The sequence below is a fragment of the Dermacentor variabilis genome, chromosome 9 (assembly GCF_050947875.1).
Source record: "Dermacentor variabilis isolate Ectoservices chromosome 9, ASM5094787v1, whole genome shotgun sequence".
NCBI lineage: Eukaryota > Metazoa > Arthropoda > Arachnida > Ixodida > Ixodidae > Dermacentor > Dermacentor variabilis.
Window position 1 is genome coordinate 63,112,436 of NC_134576.1, and position 25,640 is coordinate 63,138,075.

The 25,640-nt window shown below is 50.0% G+C and overlaps 2 protein-coding genes across 14 annotated transcripts in view; both read right to left on the reverse strand.

Moving 5' to 3' along the window:
* LOC142592745 (cell adhesion molecule Dscam1-like) overlaps window positions 1-25,640 on the reverse strand; it is a 130,106-nt gene that overhangs the window by 32,030 nt on the left and 72,436 nt on the right. For 8 of the 13 annotated variants that reach the window (XM_075704390.1, XM_075704383.1, XM_075704384.1 and 5 more), the window contains one exon: window positions 1,482-1,601. In XM_075704390.1, the coding sequence (XP_075560505.1) occupies window positions 1,482-1,601 (120 nt within the window). Of the gene's footprint in view, window positions 1-1,481; window positions 1,602-5,452; window positions 5,741-6,671; window positions 6,835-11,348; window positions 11,432-19,044; window positions 19,330-19,422; window positions 19,508-23,262; window positions 23,548-23,636; window positions 23,732-25,243; window positions 25,529-25,640 lie in introns of those variants that run through there. The other 5 variants (XM_075704388.1, XM_075704387.1, XM_075704386.1 and 2 more) reach the window with 5 other exon arrangements.
* Window positions 19,937-20,438, reverse strand: LOC142557880 (fibroblast growth factor receptor-like 1). Its single transcript, XM_075670089.1, has 2 exons — window positions 20,334-20,438; window positions 19,937-20,268 (listed from the first exon to the last, which is right to left on the reverse strand). The coding sequence occupies exons 1-2, from the start codon at window positions 20,392-20,394 to the stop codon at window positions 19,937-19,939; spliced, it is 393 nt and encodes a 130-aa protein (XP_075526204.1). The 5' UTR covers window positions 20,395-20,438.

Sequence of the window (25,640 nt, forward strand, 5' to 3'; positions counted from 1 at the left end):
AAAGAAATCGAGCAACACATGTATGCGCTATCACATAATTTTTTTTTTTATTTTTCACACGTATTCCTTTAACAAAGACTCCACTAACAGTTCTTGACAGTCATGAAGGAAGCTTTGTGGTCGGAGAAATAGACTGATATATGTTCGACTTGGTACACCAATGCTTGATTCTCAAAGACGAGATCTATACAAGTGGCTCGCGAGGTTGTCACAGCCGTGGGGGAAGCAGAGGCTAAGCGCCGCGCCGAGAAGACCCTGCCGTTCGCGCCGCCGAAGCGGAGGCTCATCGCCGCCGTCGAGAGCAACCAGCAGTAAGCGAGGCTGAAGCAGAAGCTCATCGCCGCCGCCGAGAAGACCCTGCAGTTCGCGCCGCCGAAGCGGAGGCTCATCGCCGCCGTCGAGAGCAACCAGCAGTAAGCGGAAGCGGAGGGGGGCGGCGTGTACACCCAGCGGCAAACGATGGGGGCAGAAGCGCGCGCAGCAAGCGGACAACACGATAAAGGGAGGAGGGAAGAGATAGCAGCGACTGACTGATGCCGCTGACGGCGATAGTGAGTCAACCCCAGCTATCCGCCACACAAGAACAAGGGGGGGGGGGACCCTTTCCTCCTCTTTCTGCATGGCGGCGACGGTGTTCTATGCAGTCACGTTATCTTGACTCTCTAGCGGCGTCAGCGGCATCCAGCGGTATCAGTCGGTCGCTGCTAGCGCTGGGGGGATGAAAGGGGGGCGGAGCTGGTTACGAGGCCGACGACGACGCCGACGACGACGACGACGAGAAACCCAGGAACGGACGCCAAAGAGCTGCGCTCTAAAACACGATTATTTTACGCGAACAAAACGAAGCGGACATTGTTTACAGATCAATTGAGAAGCCACTAGTAATCTTTTTCTTGATGACGTTGAATTAGCAATTTATTATATAATCGTTAGTTACTGTTGTAATTCACAAGTAGTCGACGAAACAGTTGTAAGCAGTCACCGGAAATATTGAACTGGGACGTTTTCAACAAACTCGACTTTTTCAGATGAACAAAAAAAGAAAAGAAGAAACACCGCGTGATTATGCACCCAACTGCATAACCCGCATCAGAAAGCAGCGCCCTCAAGCAGGCTCACTGGGGAACACCTTTATCTTTCACACATCTAAGAGAGCACTCTGTGATGAAGCTAGTGTCTTTTCACTATAAAACATGTGCGCAATACAAGTGCGTGTGCAGTGTTATTTGTCATTGTTCTTTTTCGTTTCCTTTTTTTTTTCTTACTTTAAGCTATTCCATCGAATAAGCCTTCAGTTAGTCGTTATTCAGCGCTTATGTCGTGTATTCTTGTTTCCATCGTCGTATACAATTTGCGTCTAAATGTCAACACGATCCGGTCTGTATGGCAGCACGCATACCACCAGCGCAATGCAACGCCATCCCAATGGTGTGACACTGCGCGCAGTGTATACATGTACGTATACGCGAGCGCTCGCTCACCGATCTGCATCTTCCATGTGAAGCGTGGCTTGGGGAATCCCGCCGCGTTGCAGGCCAGCACCAGGTCTCGCCCCTGGACGGCGTCCGTGTCCTTTGGTTCCGAGAGCCAGACAGGAGCAGCTGGGGGGGGACAGAACGCGACGACGTTAACACTTTTGCGGAGACGGCGCAAGGCGCGGGTTAGTGAGTGGCCTGGCGTTCGGTTCTTGACAGAAGAGCGGGAAAATCGTTCTCGACCACGCCCATCCCACGTGCTCTCGTCTTGTTCGCGAGAACGTGTGCCGCTGGATAAGGAAGAAAAAAAAATAATCGGGATGTTAAGGTTATGGACACTTCCAACGGGATTTCGCCCCAAAAAGAATCTCAGCGGCCTCTGGACTCTTGTTGCGATTGTGAACACACCCGAGCCCTCTTCATCTCAAAAGGTCAGCTGCAGAAGCTGCAGAAGGTCACACTCCACAGAGAGGAGGAAATTTTGTCTTCCACGTGGAAATGTTCCTAGAAAAATGGAATGCGACCCTCTGCGATGATCTTCTACTCCTTAACCCTTTGTTGATTGGCTGATTCGATGTTAACTAGGGGACGAGTTGGTGGGTATATTTCTCGTTTAACGGTGCTATAATTCCCGCTATATGTTTTTGGCTTAACTGCCCGGACTGATACATTTCGCCCGCGAATAGCCTTTCGTTCTTCATGTCTTAACATGGAATATCTTTGCTGGAAAAAAAAATAAGGATGGGGGGAGGAGATCGATGTTAGGCAGTGGTAACCGTAAATCTGCCTTGTCCTTCGCTTCGTTTCCTTATTTCTTGTTGCGTGAATCTGAAAGAAAAGTGTTGAAATGCAAAATGAGACGAGCGTAGCTTCAGGTAGCGTAGTGCGTGCAATAGCAACAAAAATAATTTAAGATATTGAGGTACGTACCTTTAATTGCCACCCGAGCTGCGATTTCCGGATGCTCGGCAAGGAATAAGTTCTTTTGCGACGTGTCAAACTGACGCAGCCGCGCCACTGAGTAACCACCAAATAGTTCACATTGTACGCAACATTTAATTCCATTTATTTTTAACGATGTCGCTCGGGAAACCGTTGTGTTAAGTCCGAATGTCGTCTTGTTCAGGTTCGATTCGAGGGCAACTACGAATCATGGTAGCGAAAAGACAAGTACATACGGAAGTTGTTGCCTCGATTAGCGCGAGCCAGCGCGAACTTCCATCAATGTAAGATGCTTTGCGTAGATCCACGGTAGAATGTTCGCACGATATTTGCTTTCTCTCGCAAGTGTTGAAGTGCCAGAAAAGATTACGACCAATTTTGACATTTTGATTGATTTGGCTTTACGACCCAAATCAACATGTAGGCTTAAGAGTAGGGATGATAGGGAAACCCCTAATGTTCAGAAGCAGAACGCCCAATCCACTGCATTCACCGCCGCGGATGTGGCTAGATTATAGACCAGAATTTTCCAGGGCTTTTAGGGTGCAGCCATCTTGGTTTGGGGACTCCGGGAACAGGCGAACCAGCGAGAAGGATCAACGCCACCTAGATAGCACAAGGCCCGTTCACTCCGATCCATGACGTCGTGCTACCTGGCCCGAAATTTCCATTGCCAAGGATGGCGTGACGAAAGCGGTGACGTCAAAATCACCACGGCCTACTCGGGAGCATCCCCATTATATATTCTACGGCAGTCGGGCCAGGCAGCATGACGTCATGGATCGGAGCGAACGGGATCGGAGAAAACGTGTTTGGGCTTGAGAAGAAAAATACATTTTTTAGATAAAGATTTCATTCATTTGGAAGACGAGAAACATTTCGTTTTGTAGTATACTGTCTGCAAGCAGACGACAAACGACGGAAGTAAACTTCCGGGGAGGTCAGCGCTTCCTGATTGGCTGCTCTCTCCGCCCCGCTGTCACAAATTTTGCATACTGCCACTGTGTGACGTTGCAGCAACCTAACAGAACGCGTATCGAACAAATATCTCCGATCGCGCCCCTGGTTTTCGACACGCAGTCCCCGCACGGGCCACGCATGACCGATGAGCGTGCTGAGCGTTGTCCTCACTCATACAACTGTCCCCAAAACAAGATGGCTGCACTCTACAAGCGCTGCGAAATTCTCATCTGCAGATACACCCGACCAAATGCGATGCACAAAGTGCTGCATTTCGGAAGCGTTTCGTTCTCCGTTCAGCTTATTTTCCTAAGCGTTTTTCATCAACATATTGCTTCAGATCAGATAAAAAAAAAAAGTAGAAGAAAAGAACGGCGTTGTTATAAACCTCCCGGGTATATACATCGTCATTTGTGACAGCCCTCGCGCGCCACCACAAATTCAGCAGGGGGCGCTGTAGTCCATTCTCCGATAGCTATAGACCGTTTCATCGGGCGAGGAGGATAGGGCGCGTGGAGAGCCTTTCCTCCTCTCTGGCTTGGGAGATCCGGCGCGGCGCTGCTTGAATGTATTGCTGTCGCGTGCTGCGGAACGATTTCGAGATGTTTTAGGTCTTACTTTGTGAAATTTACGCCATGTCCGTTCATATAAGGTCGTCAGGGAAGCCTTTCGGTGCATCGGTAACTACTGTAGGCAGAAATATGCCTACAGGGCGCAAAAATGTGACGCGCACAATCAGCCGCGGTGTACGCGCATTATCAGTCGCGGTGCGTGTATGTGTTGTTTACTATTTTGCTTATATCGATTTTAATTCAACAAAGAAAACCGGCGTCTCTGTATTACCAGCATTAAATGGTAAATCAGCTCACTGTCTGATCGATTGGCGTAGGGAGTAAAACAAAACATAAGAGCGCACGCTCGTGCACGGACAACCTAAGGCAGCCACGAAACATCTGAGCGGCAGGCGCTATCAAATATTTGTGATACACTGGCATCGTTCTCACGCATTTCAAGTCTAGCATGCTTGAAATTACCATATGTCTACGCTAGCCTTGCTGCATGAGGCCCATGGCGCTGCTCAACACAGTGATCACTGCGGTTGGGGAGGCAGCACGATACACATATAAGCTGTGTGCTTCGGCATTGCATTTTTGGCCTGTATACAGCCATAATATATGAGAGGGTTCGCATAAAAAGAATGCGATGGCTATTTTTGAGCTCGAAATTCTTGTAATACGTGTGAGTGCGTCGTAGAGAACTGAACGAACACAACCGGGAAAAAAAATCGGTTATCATGCTCTTTCTCTAAAAAGCAAGAGAAAACGGGCTAGCACCGCACAATGTTTATAAATATATAACCGCTGATGCCGTATGCTTGGACCATGCGCTATATAGAACAAAGATATCTGTAATCCAGCACCTACTACTGCTTAGGACGCTCGCGCAGTTAGTAAACGGTCGCTTTGCTGGACAAGCTTAATTCAGACTGTAAGGTATGCTGCTATTACTAGCCAAAACTATTTTATTCATTGGTGGAAATCTCATCCATCCAACCAAGTAGTCACGCAATGTAACCTGCAGCGAACAGTTTGGACGCTTGTCAAAGTATAACAGCACAGCTCCTATCGTAGCAGAGCGGTACCCACGCTGTTACGATCGTAGCGTATGTTTCATGGCTCCTAAACCGCAGCTTAGAAATAGAGGATAATACTGCAATAAGGTCACATTAGTGATTGGAACATTCGGAAATACACAATTGATCTCCGAGGCTGATTGTAGGCTCAAATATGCACGCACACATCGCGCTGCGTGTTCCGTCCACCTCAACGCTCAGCAGAAATTCCGGCCATGAGGCCTTAAACCACTTGATCACGTCTCACAGAACCGTTTACTACGTAGAAGACGCACTTCATACTAAACAGACCGCACGACCGCGAAAACAAACACCAGAACCTACCGCTGAGCGTATACCTGCCACGCAAAAGACCGCTTTCACCCAAGCCAGTATGGCGCTGCTCATAGGCGGCGCCACTGCGTTCACAATATGGCGGCGCCTACGAAAAAACGGTCTATACCTTGTATCAGGAGAGCGGCCGTCACCGTCGCGCTGCCGACGGCGTTCTCGGCGAGGCAGGTGTAGTTGCCGACGTCGGAGGCCGAGACGGAGCGGAAGCTCAGGCTGGACACGCCGTCGCCCAGCGTCTTGACACTTCTCGCATCGCCGTCCGCCGCGATCGTTCGTCCGTCTTTCGACCAGCGAATCGTAAAGGGAGGCGAACCGCCGATCGCGGCGCACACGACCGCGGTCTGGTCGCCGACCGCGAGGCCCTCCTTGAACTGAAACTTCTGGAGCAGCGGCGCATCTGGAAAAGACGTGCGGCGGAAGTGCGCGTCGTGCCCTCGCAAAGAGCTGTCTCGAAAATCGCGCTGCTCGTGCTTCTGGACGGCGTCATGAGTTTTCCGTATAGTAAGCTTTTAGGTACTTCGAGTGCGCACTTGGGAGCCTCTGCTAGTGATTTGAGTATGCTAGCAGTACTATAGTAGTAACGTTTGGCTAACAGTAACATAAATCTACGGCTAGCAGGTGCAAGCTACCTAGCATTTGTATACGGGTTGTCGCACGTAATTTGCGCCAAAAATAAATAAAAATAAGATATATGCGAATGCGACCTAGCTGGACAGAACCAAGATACTGTTGTCTGTCGTCGCTTGAAGCGAGTAAGACTGTGTTTTGTATTTCGCCTAATACACGATTACTTATTAATTAGTTTCTCAAATATTATAATCGGAGCGAAATCGCCGCTTAGAATATGGTAGGCGATCGTGAAAAATTCTCCATACACCTTTATGCTGCTCCATACGTGCTACAGAAAAGTTTTTATTTTTTTTCAAACCTTGAAGAAGCCGGCAAAAGCGCGCGATTAGTTGTATGGCGCTTTTTCGTGTTTTACAAGATTTCTTACATATATTAGTGCTAAATATATGTCATTATCCTGTTTTGATTTCATGCTTAGTTTCTTTATCGATGAATAGTGCTACGAGTACGTGAAAGAAAGAATGAGTGAGCTTTAGAAATAGCGTACCGGAGGTCGGGGCACGCTAGCGGCTTCGCGCACAAGGGAACAATGAAAGAGCGCACAGTAATCTATCGCAGTTGGCGTTCCGCGCATGCGCAGTGCCGCTGATATTATCACTGCGTACGCATCCCCTCTTGGGCACACTGTTCCTAAGACTCCTTATTAACGTTGCACCATATCGCACAAGGCGATGCGACGGCTTGAAGTTGTCACTCACCACTGGCTCGGAGAAACGTCACTAAAGAGAAGCCGAGAAGTAGTGTGCACAGGAAAGCCATCGCTTCAGCGTTGGAGGCGAGACGTCGAAGGCAGGAAGACCCTGCGTATCGACACTGACCAGGACAGCGTGTGCAGACTTTTAGGGAATCGTAGGGTCAACGCCTGTGCGAGCGTAGGAATGACGTCGGGCCTCTCTTTTTCAGAAGGCTTCCGCGTTTCACGAACTCCTAGCGCCACGTCGCGAATGGAGGACGAACCAGCAACACATGCGGGTGCGTAACGGCGTATGAGGTAGCGCGAAGCCGTCACCGGGGGACGTGTTTCGAACTCTACACGGCAACGTCGACGCTGCATGTGAGGGAGATGAAACAGTGTTTTCGAACAAATTTATTTCAGAGCAGTACAGAAACAGAAAAGCAAACGACAAAGCATAAAACTATCAGAAAAGGTGCGCACCAAGTTTCACTCTAACCTCCTCCAATGATCAAAGTTCAGATTTCGCGTTCATATTGACGGCTGGTTCTTCATTTGTGTTTGTTTAATTTGTTTTCTTTTATCAGTTTGTTGCATCGTACACAATCGTTTTGTAGTACGAGCGAAGCTAGGGCTATCGCCTTTGCCGAGAGAAAACAAAACAGGAAACCAAGAAGAGCGGGAGTGAAACATGGCGTATGCAAAAATACAAACTAAAGAAAATATGTGGTGAGACGCCGACTGCAAATTCTGCATGATTTAAAGTTCGTTGAAAGGCTTATGTGTATAAAATTTGGTGCACACTTAAAACCTTCATGCTGTGTTAGCGACTAACTTATTCGTAAGGCATGTTCATGGCCTACGAACAACGCAGATCTACGTTGATATCTAGACAACAACATACGTGATGCTTTAGGGAATAAGGAAAGTTTAAGGAATTAGGAATGAATTGCTTGGGACATTTAAGTTGCTCGGTATGTATAAACGCCCGACAGAGCGTTTGCGATGCAGCTCATGGTAGAGAGTCTCGAACTTCTTACCGTTTGTGGTATACCGAGTTACCGGAGAAGTGTGTACGGAAGCAACAAAGCTGGTAGCGACATTTTGCGACGCTTCTTATAAGCACAATGCCTCACAGACACGTTTACTTGTTCCACGAGTGTTCTTGTCGAAAAAGAAAAGAACGTTTAATAATGCAAAGTGTTCACGATTTACACCGCTGCCGAGAAATCTGCACCAGTACCGAAGTGGAATGCACTTGGTCGCTGCAATAATAGCTCTGCGTTTGCCTGGTTGAACCCTGTGCCATCAGGTGGCGCCACCAACCCCGGCCGCTCACGTTTACGGCTCCGGTGGCTCGGTAATCCGCAGACGGTGAGAAGTTTAGTGGCAAACCAAAACTCTATAGTACTGCCGAGTTAAGGAGAACCGGGAAACAGGCAAACCGACAGCGGGGCACCGTGATAAAAAAACAAAAGCAAAAAAAAAAAAAACATTCGCCGCTGGAAAACCGGCCAGGTGGCAACCCTAGGCGAGGCACCTTTTCTTCTAGCGAAGTTAGCGTACACTATTACGCGGTAATCTTATTAGAGCCTACGTATCGGTTTCTGGTGAGTGCACCTACCTTTAACCACAAGCTCTGCGGACGTGCGGTCACTGCCCGCGCCGTTGTGTGCCTGGCAGGTGTAGTTCCCAATGTTCTCGGCCGTCACCTCGTGGATCGTGAGCGAGCTGAAGCCCTCGCACAGGGTTCGTACTTGCACATTTTGCTTGGCCGTCACTGGTAGGCCGTCCTTGTACCAAGCGAACTCGAAAGGTTCGTCGCCTTCCAGAACCGTGCAGTAGACGACCACACTTTTGTGCAGGTGGGGTTCCTTCGGGAAATAGAACGGCTGAAGCTTCGGAGGGTTTCCTTAGGAGGAAGACGCGATAAAAAGAAAGCATAAGCGTGTGCTTGGAAACGAATTGCAGCGACAGATTTACGTGCTTTCTACTGCGGAAGAAACTTCGTCTGACGAATTCGCGCACTCGTTTTTGCCTGACAATTCACTTCCCTTTCAAGCATTAATGAATAGCACTTAAACGTCGATGAAAGTACTCACTCACCTGCGTATGCGGCGTTGTGAAGAATGACGGTCAAACAGATTGCCACAGCCAGCTTCTCCGCGCACATGGCGAGATTTCCCGAGGTGTTCAGCGGACGCGACAGCGGCGGCAGCAGTGCTTCGCGCACGACTTCGAAGGGAGTAGTAGTGTGTTTCACGGCGGCCTATGTTGGATACGGACAGCCAGGCGCCTGTGGCCGAGGCTTCGTGCGTGAAATCACCCAGCAGCCGCGTTCTGAAGCTTTTTGTGCTGCACGGAGGAAAATAGTGTGGGCTCAGCTACGTCGCTCTGCGCACCACTGATCTTCGAGCAACATGTGCAGGCGTGCCCGAAAAAGTGTGGGTGCGTGGTTTTTGTCGGGTTCGCGTCCCCCCGAAGTGCGCACGCCGTTTGACGAGTGGGCCCGAACGTTCTCAGCGATTTCATTGTTCGAGAAACACAAGGCAAACTGGTTGCCGCCACGACAGCAGGGACGACGTCACATGAGAGGGGGAAGGGCAGAGGACCCGAAGAAGAAACGCCCCTTTTCCCTTCGGCGGGGAAAAAAGTGCTTTACTAAAGGAAGCAGTGCAGGTGTGTAAGAGGATTCCCGAGACTTGTCGCGAGCTGCGCTGCTTTTGCTGTCGTCTCGAGAGAAATCATGTTTCTGTTCGCATTCTTTTTTTTCCTATTCCTGGCCTAAATGCCTACAAATATGTAGAATAAACGCAAGTTAATCTTATATCCGTCAAAATCCTTTCGGCACGCTTAAGCATCTCTTGCCGGTGGGCGTCGAAGGTTCCGGACACCGACCTGATATATATATATATATATATATATATATATATATATATATATATATATATATATATATATATATATATATATATATAGAGAGAGAGAGAGAGAGAGAGAGAGAGAGAGAGAGAGCTGCCGGGCGTCCAGGAGGAAACTTTCCGACCTCTCCAGGAAATCAAATACCGAGCATTGTGTACACGGAGGAGACGTCAGTGAGGCGGTACAGCGATTGCTCAAATGATGAACTGCAAGTCTGGGACGACCCCGCATGGGAACGCGATGAAAACTTGTGTCCCGCAGTCGGGACATAAGTCTTTATGAATGGATATCGTAAGAAAAATAAATAAAAGAATAAATACCGGTGACAGGATTCCGTAGATTTTGATGGCAGTTTATCGCGATGCGCTCGCTATTGCAATTTTGTTTACTGTTTGCGATGTAAATGTGGTTATATCGAAATTAAACTTTTGTATGAATGGTTAAGCGTAGAGCGCCGTTGAAGACGTTGCACTGTGGTGTGCAAACCGTTTCTGTCTTATGAACCTGCTAAGAAAACCTGTAGAAGTCATCCGCACCTCTTCCAAGACTGTTGAGGACACAGGTACGAATATGCCTAGACAGATTTGGCCGCAAGCCTCCTCCAAACGGCCGCCTTCACGTTCGTTCACCTGCACAGCTAGCTCCGCTGATTCCTGAGCAAACGCCATTCACTCACGCCGCCTTACAAGAGCCAGTGCGGTTGAAGTCTAATATGAACGGGAATAAGTGCATCTTGTCAGCAGACGTTACAGTACTAGTGGCGGCAATTACATTACTTCTTTGGAGCGATGATTCCATCGTTAAACGGGCTTCTTACTCAACAAAGATTACCGTTCTTGGTTGCTCGTGCCATTAATTCCCTCTTGTGCGAGATCGCATGCGCTTTCAAAGGGCACACTATTCTTCCCCCGGAGTATATGACCCGGATAATGCAACAATTCCGTTCCAAGTCATTGTCTTTTCTAACTGCGTTAGTGCTCCAGCCTAACAGGGCTCTTCCATCCACGTTATCACAGGGTCGCAGGCAGTGACGAGCAATGGACAGTGAGAAGGGGAACGGAATCTAGCGAAATGAATCCAAGGGACGCCGTACGTTTTTTTTTTTTTTTTCTGGTGCTGAAGTTCGAAAAAACAAGAACAACGATGTTTTGTAGCGATAGCGTGTGAGGTGGAGAGTCCTCCTGCAGCAGCGTTCGAGGCTTTCGCATACGTCGGTTGTCTCACCATTGACCAGCAGCGACGCGGCGAAGCTGTCCTCTCCAGCCTCGTTCGACGCGACGCAGGTGTAGTTCCCAATGTCGGCGGCGGTCACTTCGGGGATCGTCAGCGACGCCATGTTCTCGGCGAGTTTGGCAACTTTGGTGCCGCGTCCGGCAGACGCGAGTGGCTGGCCGTTCTTAAACCACGCGAATGACATGGGTTCGTCGCCCTCCACGGCCACGCAGGACACAATGACCTTCTTGCCCACGAGCTGCTGTTCCCGTGGGAAGTTGAAAGCTTGAATCCTGGGGGCATCTGGAAAGCGTTATCAAATAGCGACTGTGCATGCAGGCCGAAATGCCGCTTTCGAAATATTGCGGAGGCTTGGAGCTCTATAGCCTTATGGCGACATGTGACACCAGCTGCTGTTAAGACATGCGTGCATCTTCCACTTGCGTCGAGTTATGCGAGGAACACGAGTGCGTGAAGCTAAACATATTGCGACGTGCAGAATTGCGAGATTAGTTGTGCGTGCTGTTGGTAAATGTAATCTAATAACAGTGACGTTCATGCAGCTTACGGATCCCTTGGCAGACATCGGCGACAGCAGCGGCGAGAACTGCCACAAACACGAACGACGGCATTCCGGCTGGTTTCACCAAGCAGCGCATTCAGGTATACGTTGCTAGATAGACAACGCTGGTGCAAAGTGGAGTTTGCACGAATTGTTGTCGAGCGGTCTTGTAGTTTGAGTTCTTGCGTCTGCCCGGAGGAGACGCGGCTTCACTGCTCGGTGACCTATGCGACAGTGTTGCCAAGTGCGTAAAGCAGCGCAGTTCCCTCGCCGACTAGCTTCTTGGCGAACGGACAACTAGCGCCACGTCGTGGCAATACACGGAAACACGGCCGTGCACCAGCTCCCACGCTGCTCAACAAAGCTCACTAGCGCTCAGTACGAAAGTTGGTGAGCCAGTGTTGACTCAAACTCTCACATCTTTTGAGTTACTAAAGGCAAATGTTAAGTCAAGCTAAAGTGACAGATTGTCGCTGGAGAACGTCTAAAAAGTCAATATTATCGCCCACACAGGTTTAGTAATCGAAATAGTGAGCTAAATGCAGGACACGATTAGAGACTCCCCCGGGACATTCAAGTACTAGCCCGATGACGAAGGAACTCCTCATTATATTTCTGTCGGTAGCGCTGAACCACTCGTAATAAAAAGATAATTGTATTGAATTATAAGACGAAAGAAAATGCTACTTGTCCAGACGTAATCAATTTTTAGAAAAGAAAACTCGTTGACGTTACCTTTGACAACTACGCGCGCGGTCGAGAAGTTTCGTTTTATCCGCTCTGCGCAGGCCGCGCTTTCGCGTTTCCATAGTTTCGTTATCGCGTAGTGCTGAGCTGGTTTTGCTGGCTCGCGAAACTCACACACGCTGCAAGTCGCAGAAGAGTGCCACTTCCATGTGATGTCGCGGGTTTCCCGAACGGTCCACGCCACTTTACCAAGAGCAGCTGCAGCGGCGAATCCAACGCTGTTTTGGCTTGGTCTGTCCATGGCCGCGTATTTGTAGTTTGCGCAGAAAACCGTAGCGCCCTCTTTATGGCGCCGTTTTACCCATCGACGGCACTAAATGTTCACGAGGGTTGCAATGTGGGCTTGTTGGTACTGCATCTATGTAGCGCTGTGTGTGTCCCTGTGTGTCTTCTTTTGTCCCGTCGTTTCATCGCGCTACCGTACACCCCTTCAAGAGGCACTAAAAGGCACCAATGCAACGTCCCCGCTTGGGGGCGGGTGATTTGAATTGCGCGAGGTGTGCGGACCCTTCACTCGCAGTTTTCTCGTAAACGAAGTCGTTTCGTGGCAGTCAGCAAAGTAGACGCGAAAAACTCGTTTCGACCTTTCCATCGCGTGGTATGTGCGCGACGTCCTCTGGAGCTCCGTGGGTGTCGCCACATGAGCGTCTTGACAGCTGTCATTATCTGTGACACCCCTCGAAAGCATTGCAGAAACTGCAGCGCCTACCTTTCTACTAACGTGCATGTCCAGAGGGGACCTAGATATAACTGTAGAGAGTAGAGGAGATACAGAGAATGGGTAGAACCGACGCAGTCGCGAAACGAGAGAACAGCAGCCTTGCCGCTCTCGCAGTTCCCATACAGGAGGAGAGGGTTGGAGAGAGAAAAGGCGACGTGAGAAGGCAAGGAAACGGCTGTTGCGGGCAAACTGAAGGTACGGTACGCTTCTGCCATTTCTGTAAAAGTAAAGACCGTGTAAGTTTGTCAAGCGGACAGCTGACGCAGGGCGTGCAGACACAAAGCTGGATTAAAACACTGTAGGGTCAAGGCGAAAATACGGAAGCGGGCGTACGTCAAATCAACACTTATGTGCCCGCCGCGGCAGCTTCACGGCTATGGCATTAGAGAGTTTTAGAATAGGGGCCCCAAAGAAATAGCGTCGAAGCCACTGCGCATGCGCAAGACGCAAACTACGTTTGGGTTTTGCGTTGGGAACGCTATTCCACCGAATTAGCGGGAGCCCAAATAGCGGCCCCAAAAGTTTTGCGTCGGCAAACATGGCGGCACCCATCGAAGCGACGGCTCTAACCTAACACCAAACTGGGTTCCTAGCTTGCGAACTTCACGCGTTACCGCGTGAAGTTCGCAAGCTAGGAGAAGTGACTGCGGTTATCGCTTTCTCTCAACTAGCGTGTGTTATGAAGATTGACTCATTAGACGCCGCTGATTTTGAATTCGATTGTGGATATTATGGCTTGTAGGCCTAACATGGCTCAGCTTGGCTGGTGAAGGCTAGTAAAGTTGGTTTGCTCAAAACTAAGCGCAACTAACTGTTTGCTGCTTACAGAATATCCTCTAAATTGTAATTAAACGCGAATACACGCAAGTCAAAATTATTATTCCTCTCATAAGATGGTATATTTTATTTAATTATTTCTAATAGCTTTTCTTTGACGCCGTAGTGGCGCTGTCAGCGCAAGACGCTATCCGCAAACGTAAAACCCTATTCTAAAACACTTCACTCCTACGTGTCCCAACGCTAACACCCGCAAAGCTCTTTGGGACCCCTAACTATTGGGTCCCCTATTCTAAAACTCCCTATCGCTCGAAGTTGCGGGTTTGATCCCGACGTACAGCCGCATAATTCAATTAAATTTTCACACTTCTGCCACGGTGCGATGTGCCATGCGAGGCAATGACAGTGCTCAACCATCTCGGATATTACAAACAATGGCGCACAAGAACGCCTCAAGCAAATACGTCTCCATGCGTAATCTGCGTACTACACATGCAAAATCAGTGGTGCACGCAAAGCAACGTTTAACATCAGCTCACCAATCTCGTGTTGGACTAAACGCTGAAGAAATTACACATTCGCCGTCAACATCATCGTGAATTATCGTCAATCAAGGCAAACGGCACAGAAAGTTTCGCTAACATCAATTACCAGAGTACGTGGGAACCGCATACTTTTTATTATCATTTCGAGGGGGCGTTATGACGTTCTTAAACATCACGCCGAAGTCTGTACGTGAGAAAGATAGGAAAAAAAAATAAAGAAATAAGATGCATCTTCATTTGTCGTATGACCCAATCTGAATCGTGAGCTATCGCACCCCTCCGACGAATTCATTCCGGCTGAGGTAGTTCGTCACGATCATTAAACAAACTATTAGTCGCGCATAGTATGCAGCTAAAATATACATTTCGTTTATGAAAACATGGACGCACAATATAAGCAAAAGCCGCCGGAATGAACGCCTTCTAATCCGTAATGTGAGCAGCTGAAGCTGTCGATTCAAAATGTGCCGCAGGTGTAATCGCAGGTCGTCCTCGTATGCTCGGCATACGTGGATGGGTTCAGTGCCAAGGTAGTGTCCGCAGGTAACTATACCGTTGTAAACCGCGTATTAGTTCCACCAGCGGCTGGCCGCTCTCATAGTTGCCATAGCGCTTGTCCGTTTCATCGGGGTAGTCGACGGGCGGAAGTGCCGGGGGATGTGTGCGCGCGAACACGTGTTGCGTTTTGTGTGCCTGTTGGTCCTCTTGTTGTATGACACAGCAAAGGCCCTAAGAACGAGGAATGTCGCTGCAGCCATACGTTTCCACACGGGGAATCGTCATCTTCGGGCGAAGACAAGTAGTACCCGTGTCGGAAACGTTTGGCTTGCAGCGAAATTCCTCATTCTACCACTGTTAAAATCAGTTCCCGCGTTGGTTTTACGACCGTCCACGCCTGTGTCGCAATGCTCACTTAGTACATGAAAGTATTTATTTTTTTTACATGCACGCATGCTCATTTGCTGTCGGTAAATTATCTGTAAATTTGGTTTGTTAAGGATATTTTATGGAAACTGTAGACAACATTTCCCACGCGCTGTCCTTAACAAAGATAGCGGCGGTCGCGGTTCATTTAGTTTAGCGTGCGCAATTATAGCGTACGCTATTCGCTATAATAGACAGTTTTAGTATAGCGTAAAATGCTTGCGTTAGCGTTAGCGTGCGACGCAACGCTAACGAAGAAAGACTGCACTGCGCGGCACAAGGTAGTGCTTTAGAATAGCGGAACGGAGAAAAGCGTTAACGTTAGCGCAAAACAAATACAGCGCCATCTAGATGTAAAAACACAAAGTACTGGAAAGCCAAATCCACACGAAATGTCGAGCTTATCCAATGCCGAATCCGCAAGTGTGTCCCTAAGTCAAGCTTATCGAAAGCCACAGTCGATGCGTCAATTACGCATGCAGGTGTTTGGTTTGAGTGTTGTTTTGTCGAGAGTCGCGAAAAGCACCGATTATTCTTAGCATGCCGCGATCGAGTGTTCTGTGCGACCCATATTACGTGTCCTTTTCAAGTGGAGATGACATAGACGCCCTCATGCTTCGGGAACGAGAGCGACCGCGCAGGTTCTACGTGTCCTCAAGATCCACTCAACATCGAAGCTATTCCGGAGGGGACGTTTCGCCGGCAATTTCGCTTCCAGAAATCCGATTTCCCACTTCTTTCCACTTTTTTGCAACGGACGCCCATCTTGACGTCCGTCCGAATGGGTTCAAGGCGAAAACCTCCATCAGGAGGTTCATATCGTCGTCGTCGGTAAAACGCACGCGCATTGTGACCACAGCACCGACCACACTACTGTGTTTTGCCGCGGTAAACGTGACATGCGGCTTTACACCAAGCGAACGAGCGAAATACACTTGGGCGCCATCTCGAGGCGGATACAGCAAACATGAGCAAACATTAGCAAACCCTCTCGTTGAGCCTACTGCGCCGCTAATCGAGAACGTATATCGTCAACAACGCCCATTTGTCACCTGTGCGCCACTGTCGAAGCATCATCACACAAATCTAAAGCAAACACGAGCATCAGTGGGGAATGAATGAGCCGAACAGTGCAGGCCGACGACTCGATAGATCCGATGCGGGCTGCTCTCACTTCGACTGGCGCCGTCGTCTTGCCGTACGTAAGCTCCCCTTGCGTGCGTTAGCGTTCAACGCTAAATCCTGAAAATAGCGTACGTACGTAAGAGCTCCAGCAGCGTTTACGTATAGCGCATGCGCAGTGTGGTGCACGCAACGCTAACGCTAACTCTTTGCGTTTGCTGCTTTACGCTATACTGATGTTGAATTCCAATGGTAGATCGTGAGCGCTCGGCCGGATCACGAACGGAGCGCGTCACTCCGACTGAGATCGCTCTCATCTGCTCACACCATATCTGCGAAGGGAATGCGTGCGCTCTCGCGGGGGCACTTAGTACAGGAAAATCAAGTGAGAGGGCGCTAGAATAGAGAGAGGAACAAGCGCTTGGAAGCGCAACCCACCACCCCATTTCACTGTCCGTGTCATCCGTGTCATCACTGTCCGTGTCAATCATCACTCGACTTGGAAATCGTACTGTCTGAGTCGGAGCTGTCTAGGAGCGCGAACAAAATCGCATGGCGCGAAGCGGCGTCCGCGTTTCCCATGTCGTCCATAGCTGCCCGCGACCGGAAACAGGCGACCGTGACAGGAAGCAGAGGCGGGTGAAGGAAGTACGTCACGAGGACTTCCGGTCAAATATGCCGATTTCGTCGGAGCAAATATTTTTGCTCCACGGAGCAATCCGGGATCAGCGGCTGGTCCCAATCTGCCATTGGATCACACAGCTCACGCTCCCATTCTGCCATTGGAATAGGATTGCTCCATACAGAGCAGAAAAACTTGATCTGGATCTGCCATTGGAATTCAACATAAAACTGTCTAATATAGCGTACGCTAAGCAGTGCACGCTTTCTACAATTTTAGTTGGCCGGCGATATCTTCGAATCTCAGAGGCCATATGCCGTCAATGCGGCTATTTCGCGCCTGTGGCGATAGGTGGCGCTGACATCTCGAACGTTTCTTTCGTTAGGTTTCGACTCGTTCGAAACGAGAAGCGATCTCGAAAAAAACTACGAGTTTATCCATAATACTCTGTCGTCGAAGCTGCCTGAGAGTAAGCGAAAGCCGTTTACACAGTCATTTGCTACGAACGAAGTGCATTTTACAAAAGCAACGCCAAATTCAATTCGAAGCGAGCAGCCGGGACCGCCGCAATGTTTCCCGCAAACTCCGCAAACCACGCAAAAACGATAACGCTAACTCGTTTGCGTTGCGTACGCCCGCTATACCCGCTATTTCGTTTAGCGTTCAGCGCATGCGCAGTGACGACCCGCTATGTTTTAGCGTACGCAATGGTACAGCGTACGCTATACTAAAACTGTCTATTAGTATCCTACACTGCAGCAGTTCTATTTACATCTTTGAATTGATGCGGCAGCAGCGTATTGGCGTCATTTCGTTCTCTTCTTAAGCATGACGCACGAAGTTAACTTCTGACGCCAGATACGCTGATGCCAGAATGGCGCTGGCCGAAACTTTGTACTACATGCGACACCCGTCTGTGTAGCGTCTGAATCAGCGCAGAGAAAACACCGCTTTGGCCTTCGTAATATCACTGGTTCCAGTCGAGGATCTCCGGAGAATCAAGCGCGGATTGCTTAGCGTCCGTGGCGCTTTGCTGTTGAGCGTTAAGAGTACCTGATTTGATTCTCGGCAACGGCTGTCTCGATTCGGTGGAGGCTAAATGATGAAATGCTGGTGGCGGTTATATTCGCACGCGCGTTATGGAAACCAAACTGGATGGAATCAGTGCGGAAACCTTCCGGTGCAGCGTTTCCCCGTAGTATTAATGCCCAACGAAGAACAGCTCACTGACCCTGCACCACGAGGGAGGCCGTGGAACTGTCCGCTCCGGCCGAGTTGGAAACGTGGCACGTGTAGTTGCCGACGTCTTGCGCCGTCAGTTCGAGAATCGTCAGCGACGAAATGTGCGAAGCGAGGACGGCCGTCGAGTACCTAGTCCCTTCGCGCTCGCGGACGCCGTCCTTCGTCCACGCGAACTCCAGCGGCGGGTCTCCTTCCACGGCTACGCAGGACAGCACGAGTTTCTTGTTAGGTGCCGGATTTCTCGGCAATGCTAGCGGCTGCAACTTGGGAGGCTCTGCGATTGTACGGAAATGAAATTGTTGCCTCATTACCTCGAATTGAAACCAAGTGACGCAGATAGCCAGGAGTCGAACGGTTAAGGAATTCTTCCGCGCACAAAAAGATAAAGGCGCGAGCTCACCGATTAGCTTGGCAGACGTTTCAGCGATGACGTGACAGCAAATGAGAGCGGCAAGCAAGATGCCGAAGGTGTGCATGGCGGAATGCTTCTCTTTGAAGTGTTTTCCGGCGAGTTCCGTTGCTGCTTCGAACGAAGCAAGTTCGCTGCGAGCGGAGAACGCCTGAACTGCGGAGCAATACTCCTCTGAATGTTACTGCTCTGAATGTAGGGACCGACGCTTTTATAGGGAAGCAAATGAGGAAAAAGCATCTGCAGTTTTCCTTCAGGGAGGTGGCGCCACACCGTGAACATGTTGAGAAACAACCGGCTAAATCCACGAGTCCAGCATTTTCAAAAGTCGTCGCTGTACAGGCAGTCGCTCTACTCCAGTGACCCATGAAGCGATAGCGCATAAATAGATGGTCCCGCCAATCGGCGTCTGAAATTGCCTCATTTTATCCCGAAATCTCGTGGCGAGTACATCGCGACCTGTCTGGCGTCGTCTAGCTGGGCGTATACGGATCACTGAGCTTTCTTGTTGGCGCTAGAAATGTGAGAAGTACGGTATAAGGCGAGTCGAAATCAGTGCGTAAATAATGGCTAGCACAGCGGGAGACACTGACCAGCGACAACCAGTTCGGCGGTGTAGCTATCGCTTCCGGCGGCGTTCGTGGCCCGGCACGTGTAGTTGGCGACGTCGTCAGCGTCCACCCTGGCTATGGTCAGCGCCGATATGGACTCCGACAGCATCTTTGGAGCAGCCCTTCCACGCGGACCAATGGGGAGACCGTCCTTGAGCCACGTGAACAGCAGGGGCTGCGTACCCCGGCTGGCGATGCAGGTGACGGCCACGGCGCCTCCGATCTGCTGCTCCTTGGGAAAACTGAACGGCATCAGCTTTGGAATATCTGCCGGCAAAGGAAACGCCGCCTGTAGTTTTTTCAGCGGGAGACTGCAGAATCTGCTGTAGGCTTTCGCACAGTAACTACACCACCCCCTACCTGTGTTGGCGTAGACGACAGATGTGGCGAAGATGGCGAGAAGAGCGTTGAACTTCGGCATCACGTATCGGGAGGCCGGCCAGGAAGGGTAGACGTTCCAGCACTGACTGAATCCGCAGTCGTACGAGCGTTTTTTTTTTTTCTTTCGTTGCCTGTCGCGCTTCAGATGCTGTCTCAATGGGACTAGTGGCGCCACTTATGAGATATCCGGTGAAGCTCACGCGGGTGGGCTGTCGAAGCACAGTTTCGCGACGTCAGTGGCGCTGGTTTTGCACACAGGCGCAGCACTCGTTCGGTGCATACATATTACCGCAAAGGTCAACGAACGAGCATGGTTGTGTCAAGTTCTCGGTAAGTAACGCAGATTCATTCTAACCCGTGGTTATTATCTCTAGGGCCGGCCCGCGACGTTACTAGAGCAAAGTCTCTCTGCGAAGAATGGTTATAGCACGCACACAAACTTCATTCGAAAAGAGTGATGCACAATCACGGGATAACGCTATTATATTTTCGTTTAGCTACGAGTTCTCATTTGGTTTGGCATTGGTACAGTACCGGTAACGAGTAGCTGGGAGGTCGCGCTGTCGGAGCCTGCCGCGTTCGTCGCGACGCAGGTGTAGTTGCCGATGTCCTCGGCGCCCGCTTTGGAGATGGTGAGCGAAGACACGGCTTCCGACACCTGCTTCACGTGAACCCTCGAGTCGCCGCTCGGGAGCTGCGCGCCGTCTCTCGACCACGAAAACTGGAAAGGCTCGCTTCCCTCGATCGCGACGCAGTGCACGACAACTTTCTTCGGCATGGCTTTGCTGGCGGGGAAGCTGAACGGCTGAATCTTGGGCGGTTCGACTGAAACGTGGAATTGCGTTTTAGCAGCGGCCCGGGCAGCCTTACCTCGAGATACCCTTTCTCACCTGAGCATTGAGCCCTTTCGAGTGAAGCTCCAAGTGCCAGCAGTGCAAATACTAGAGCCATCTTGTGCAGAGAGAGCGATTGCGGTTCTGAGCCTGACGGGCCGCGCGGCCACTTGCTGCTGCGAAGTCCGAGCTGTACGGCGCGTTGTCTGTGCGCAGTCCGATAGACAGTTTTGCGTATGCCGGGTGCAAGGGTATAAAAAATTCACTCGGTGAGCGGACAACTAGCGCCACGTGTTGAGAGATGCCGAAAGGTATAGCCGTGAGGTGAGCGCGGTAGCTCCGGTTTGAACAAACGTGCGAAGCAGGCCACCGTGCGTCAGACAACTCACAGTGCTAGAAAAAGGTGGCTACAATAATGTGCAATTCATAGCGTATTACGTCCCTAATAGTATTAGAAGAAGGTGGGGAGGGAGGGGGGGAGGGAGTGGGTCATTATAACGCGCTTAAAGCGCGGTACACGATCGTTACTGCGTTCCGCACACACCTAGCGGAATGCGACCTCCGCCTACCCCCCAGCCGGGGATCGAACCGGCGACGTCCTGGTCAGCAGCGAAACGGCATAACCCCTGGGTTAGTTGAGATATTAGGCTGAAAAAATTCTTGAAAGAGGAAATTATTACTGCTCCCTCGTTCGAATGAACTCATGAGATAATAGCCATGAAGGGAAAACGCGGGACGTAATTAAGTAGAGCGGCTCTGTACCGAGACTTCCATCCCTTGGTGGCGTCATTAAACAACTAGACACCCGCGAACCAGCTTCAGATTCAGTGTCCATCGAAAACGTAAATAAACACTGTGCCTGCCATATCAGACGCTTCCCTTGCTTAGCTTCGTCTGCACGTACCGTTTACGACTAGCGTAGTCGTGAATTCATCTGTCCCGGCAGCGTTGGCAACGCGGCAAGTGTAATTGCCAAAGTCTGCCGCGGAAAGCTTCCGGATCGTCAGCGTGGATATCTTGCCGCCGATTTCCTCGACGTCGGTGTCGGCGCTGCTGTCGGCTCGAACGCCGTTCTTCAGCCACGAGAACCGGAGGGGTTGGTGTCCCCGCATCGCGAAGCACGACACAGCGACTTCTTTGCCCAACTGTTCGTCACTTGGAAACGAAAAGGGCTGAATTTTGGGAGCGTCTGGAACGGACGAGTCAGCAGGTTAGTGGACTTAGAGGACTTAAACTTAGAACTTGTTCGCTCGGTAATGGTTCTAAGGATATTCCTCGATGTTACGACCTAATGTATAGGCTTGAAAGTGTGGAACCGCTTACCTAAGGCTAGGATCGCGGACATCGCTTCAAGAAGGGCGCCCGCAACCAAGGCTACGAAGTGGACGAGGATGCGCATGTTGAACTTCGCTCTCGGTGAACTGACGAACGTCGGATGTGAACCCGTCCACTGACGGGTATTCAGTCTCCACGCGCATGCGGCTCGGCGAACTGCTCGTGTGGTTGAGAGAACGCAGGTGGGGAAAGTCACTTTGCTCCTATGGACAGGCAGCGCCACCGGGTGGAGGATGCCGAAGGCATGAGAGATCACTTTGACACTGAGGCCGTAGCGCCATCCTACCTAACCTAACCTGATATACTAACAGTGGGGAAGGAATCAGTCAGCGGTTTAGTTGTGTGTTAATATGAAAATTTTCGAATCCAATCGACTGCAGATCCTCGAAAAAAAAATTCTGGAATGGAATATCGAATCGAATACACCTCTCACTCGAGGCAGGTCGGTTCCAGCACACCGACAATGTTAAGTACATTGCGAGGTTCTCGCGAATTTCGCGTTCTGTGTGCGAACGGTCTCACTTCAAAATTTCACTTTAAAATATAATGTCAAGGGTGATAAGCTTTCAGTGGCGCGTGAATTTCCACGTGAATTTCCACGCAGTCGTGATATGGCCGACATCAAATGTGCGCTCTTTCAAGCTGGTCGGGAACTGCTTCCCTTATTTGTGTGTTTGCACTTCCAGTTCAACAAGCATGCTATTTCGGCGATTTCACGCGAAGCGTGCCTCTACCTCGTGGCTCGGGCGCGTCGTCTTGTGAAACTCAATGAGTCATGTTGTTTACAGCCTTCCTAACTTAAGTGAGGCCACCTGTGATGACTCAACGTCTTTCATATCAGTGTGTGTAGAATTGTTGTAAATGACGTTAGTACAACAAATATTTCACACTGTTCTTCGTTTCACTGCATATAGTAAGACAGAATGCATATTCCTGCCATATTCAATCTGAAGTCACACACAACGTATGCCCATACCGAAACCGAAACTTCCCTGCTGTTTCTTTTGTGCTGCATGCCAAGTTGGTAGCATAACTAACGATATGAGTTGTCTAATATATATATATATATATATATATATATATATATATATATATATATATATATATATCAACGCCGATCGGAGTCTCCATGGGCGTGTGTTTTGACGCCTGACCGAATATTCACCAGACCCGATTATTTCAGAATACCGAACATCGAATTTTAAAATCCAATAAATCGAATAGCAAAGACTGTTCGATTCGAACGCCGGTGACATACTAATACTGTACTCTATGGCGACAATTTCTTTGTGCGGTCTCCCTTACGATGACAGTAACCAATTAATTTCGGCGGGAAAGTGAAGGTGATATTCTTCAGACTACTGGGTTCCTGCCATTGCGGGTATTGTACAGATAAGTAATTGACAGAATCAATACCAACTCATAACCATCTTCAAAAGACGGAAACCCTTTACTCGCAGCCCCACCTGTTGAACGACACAACTGCAAAGCCTGCGTTGCCTTCCGCTTTCCGTGCACTCTATATTACCTGCTGCCGGCTTCGTAATTTCCCCGTCTCCACTATGCCAGTCATAACCCACGCGTCGGCGCTTCATCAACGATACAGGTTACAAACGAAATATCCGTTATTGCGAGTCTGCGGGACACTAACCAGTGACGACAAGCTCCGCCGTGTAGCTGTCGCTTCCCGCAGAGTTGGTTGCCCGGCAGGTGTAGTTGGCCACGTCTTCCGCGCCCACGTTGGGGATGCTTAGCGCCGATACGGATTCGGTGAGCATCTTCTGCGTGGCCTTGCTTGCCTGGCTGAGAGCGACGCCATTCTTCAGCCACGAAAACTGCATCGGCTGAGTGCCCCTGTTGGCGACGCAGGTGACCAGCAGAGCCTCTCCCAGCACGCTCTCTCTGGGAAATACGAAAGGCTGCAGCCTGGGCGCGTCTGCAATGTGACGACGTCAAGCCCGCACGGTTGGCCCCGAGACGGTAGGGACGTTGCGCGGGAGAAATGTGGAAATGTGTTGCCCCTACCTTTGCTGCAGCTTATTCCACGCGTTAGCGTCAGGAGTCCCAAGACGACCGCGAACATCGTGCCCGAATGACACGCAATGACGGTCGCAACTCCGTCCAACGCTACAGCGACAAGAGTGCTCTAAGAAGTGCACTGCACGAGTGAGCGGCAGAAGGTGAATCCGCAAGGCGTGCTCTGCGTGTTGTTCCTGTTGCAGGTGCTTCTCGAACCAGTGGCGCCACGTATGGATCGTTCGGGCAACTACCTCGGAGGCCTGAATGAGAACATGGTTTGAATGCAGAAATGACCGACTGCTTGCCATCGCAATCACGGCTAAACTCGCCTTACGGTTCGTAATGGTAAAACATTCTTTCATGTGCCTTTGCATGATACCAGTTTCTTGCAAGTCTCTAACAGGTTTTCATCACTCATTTTTCAGTCACTCGGCCTTGCTTGCCGAGCGGCGTCAACAGCCTGTAACGTCACTATTCTTGAAACTTGACAAAGAACAGTGCAGCTTGTACGGATGCTGGCGCACGATGAAGCCTCCCTATTTATTCTGTGTTTCAGCATCTAAACCTCATATAAAGTGTCATAAGTTAGCTATCTTATGAGAAGCTAGTAATCACTATTGGAAAGAGCCTCGTGACGCGTAAGATTGAGAGAATAGGGCAAGATATAGCGTACGGCACTACCGACGAAACAAACCATGAGATTAGCGAGCCTGCGTGAAATGTGCGGGATTTGCCCACGCAGTCGCCGATAGCTAGATTGGATAGAGCAACCAAACAAGAAAAGCCCAACCAAGGAGGCGAGCTTAGCCTTCACCACCAGCCACAAAGTAGCGCAGTCGGACCCGACCACATGACACACGGCGCACATGTAGAGTTGCCCATGTCTTCGCCCCCAACTCCCGTAGTGGTTAGCCAAGACACCGTCGGAGAAAGCTGCCCGATAGGTGGCCTTCCACCGTTGGTAAACTGTCGGCCGTTCTTCGCCCAGGCGAACATTAGCGGTTACGCAGTATGCGACTACTTTTCTTGGGGCAGAAGGTGTTCGCAACAAAACTGAAATGCTAAACTTTCGGCTTTCTGTCTGGAATGAATGCGAAGCACGACATTTTGCATTACCCAGCAACGACAATGCAAGAAGGTTCATGCCTCCAGGACAAAGTAGAAAAACGTGATAGAAAGGGCCCCATTAGGCATTCGACCTGTTCTGGCCGATCGGTACTCAATCTGCTACGATAGGGCGCAGAGACTAGCTACGCACCTTCTATGTTTTTTTCTTCTTTTTTTCCTAATACCGCCCCCGCCAATTCCCAGCTGTGCTCATCATAGCGAACATGCAACGGGCGAGTGCGGCATAACCCGTTACTATAGATGACGACAAGAACATTAAGCAGCATGAGGTGGAAAATTCTTGTGCCATTTCATGGGGCACCCGAACGTTCTGCCAGCACTAAAACATTGCTTCCATGATACTTCGAGTGAGACAGCTCAACATTAGTTCATCTGTCATACATTAGCGCGTGTAAGTGCCTTCGGTCATTGAAAGCATTGACATCAGCGCAAGTTCGGAACGTGTGACAGTGTCGCGGCTGAGCCTGGGCATTAAATCGACCTACCCGTTACGACAAGGCTTGCGGTGGTTCTGTCGCTTCCGCCGTCGTTCTTAGCTTCGCAGGTGTAGTTGCCGATGTCCGCTGCCGCGACTTCGTGAATTGTCAGCGTTGACATCTTGTCTAGTGGGTGCCTGACGGCGAACTTTGGGCCGCTCGGAATTTTCACTTCGTCTTTGAGCCAAGAAAATGACAACGGCGGTTGCCCTTCCGACGCGAAGCAGGATACCGTAACGTCTTTTCCGATGGGGTGATTCTTTGGGAAGAAGAACGGCTGTATCTTGGGAATTTCTGCAATGTCGAAATTGGAGGAAGTTATCTGCTCAGGGACTGCTGTTCGTCAGCAATGAGTAACCGACATGCAAATCTGAGACTATAGAGTTTGGCTGTTTGATACTCTATA

Coding starts and splice junctions, on each gene's coding strand:
- LOC142557880 (XM_075670089.1), bottom strand. CDS start 20,394: ATGGCTCTAGTATTTGCACTGCTGGCACTTGGAGCTTCACTCGAAAGG. Junction 20,269..20,333: donor CGAAAGGGCTCAATGCTCAG/GTGAGAAAGGGT, acceptor TCCACGTTTCAG/TCGAACCGCCCAAGATTCAG.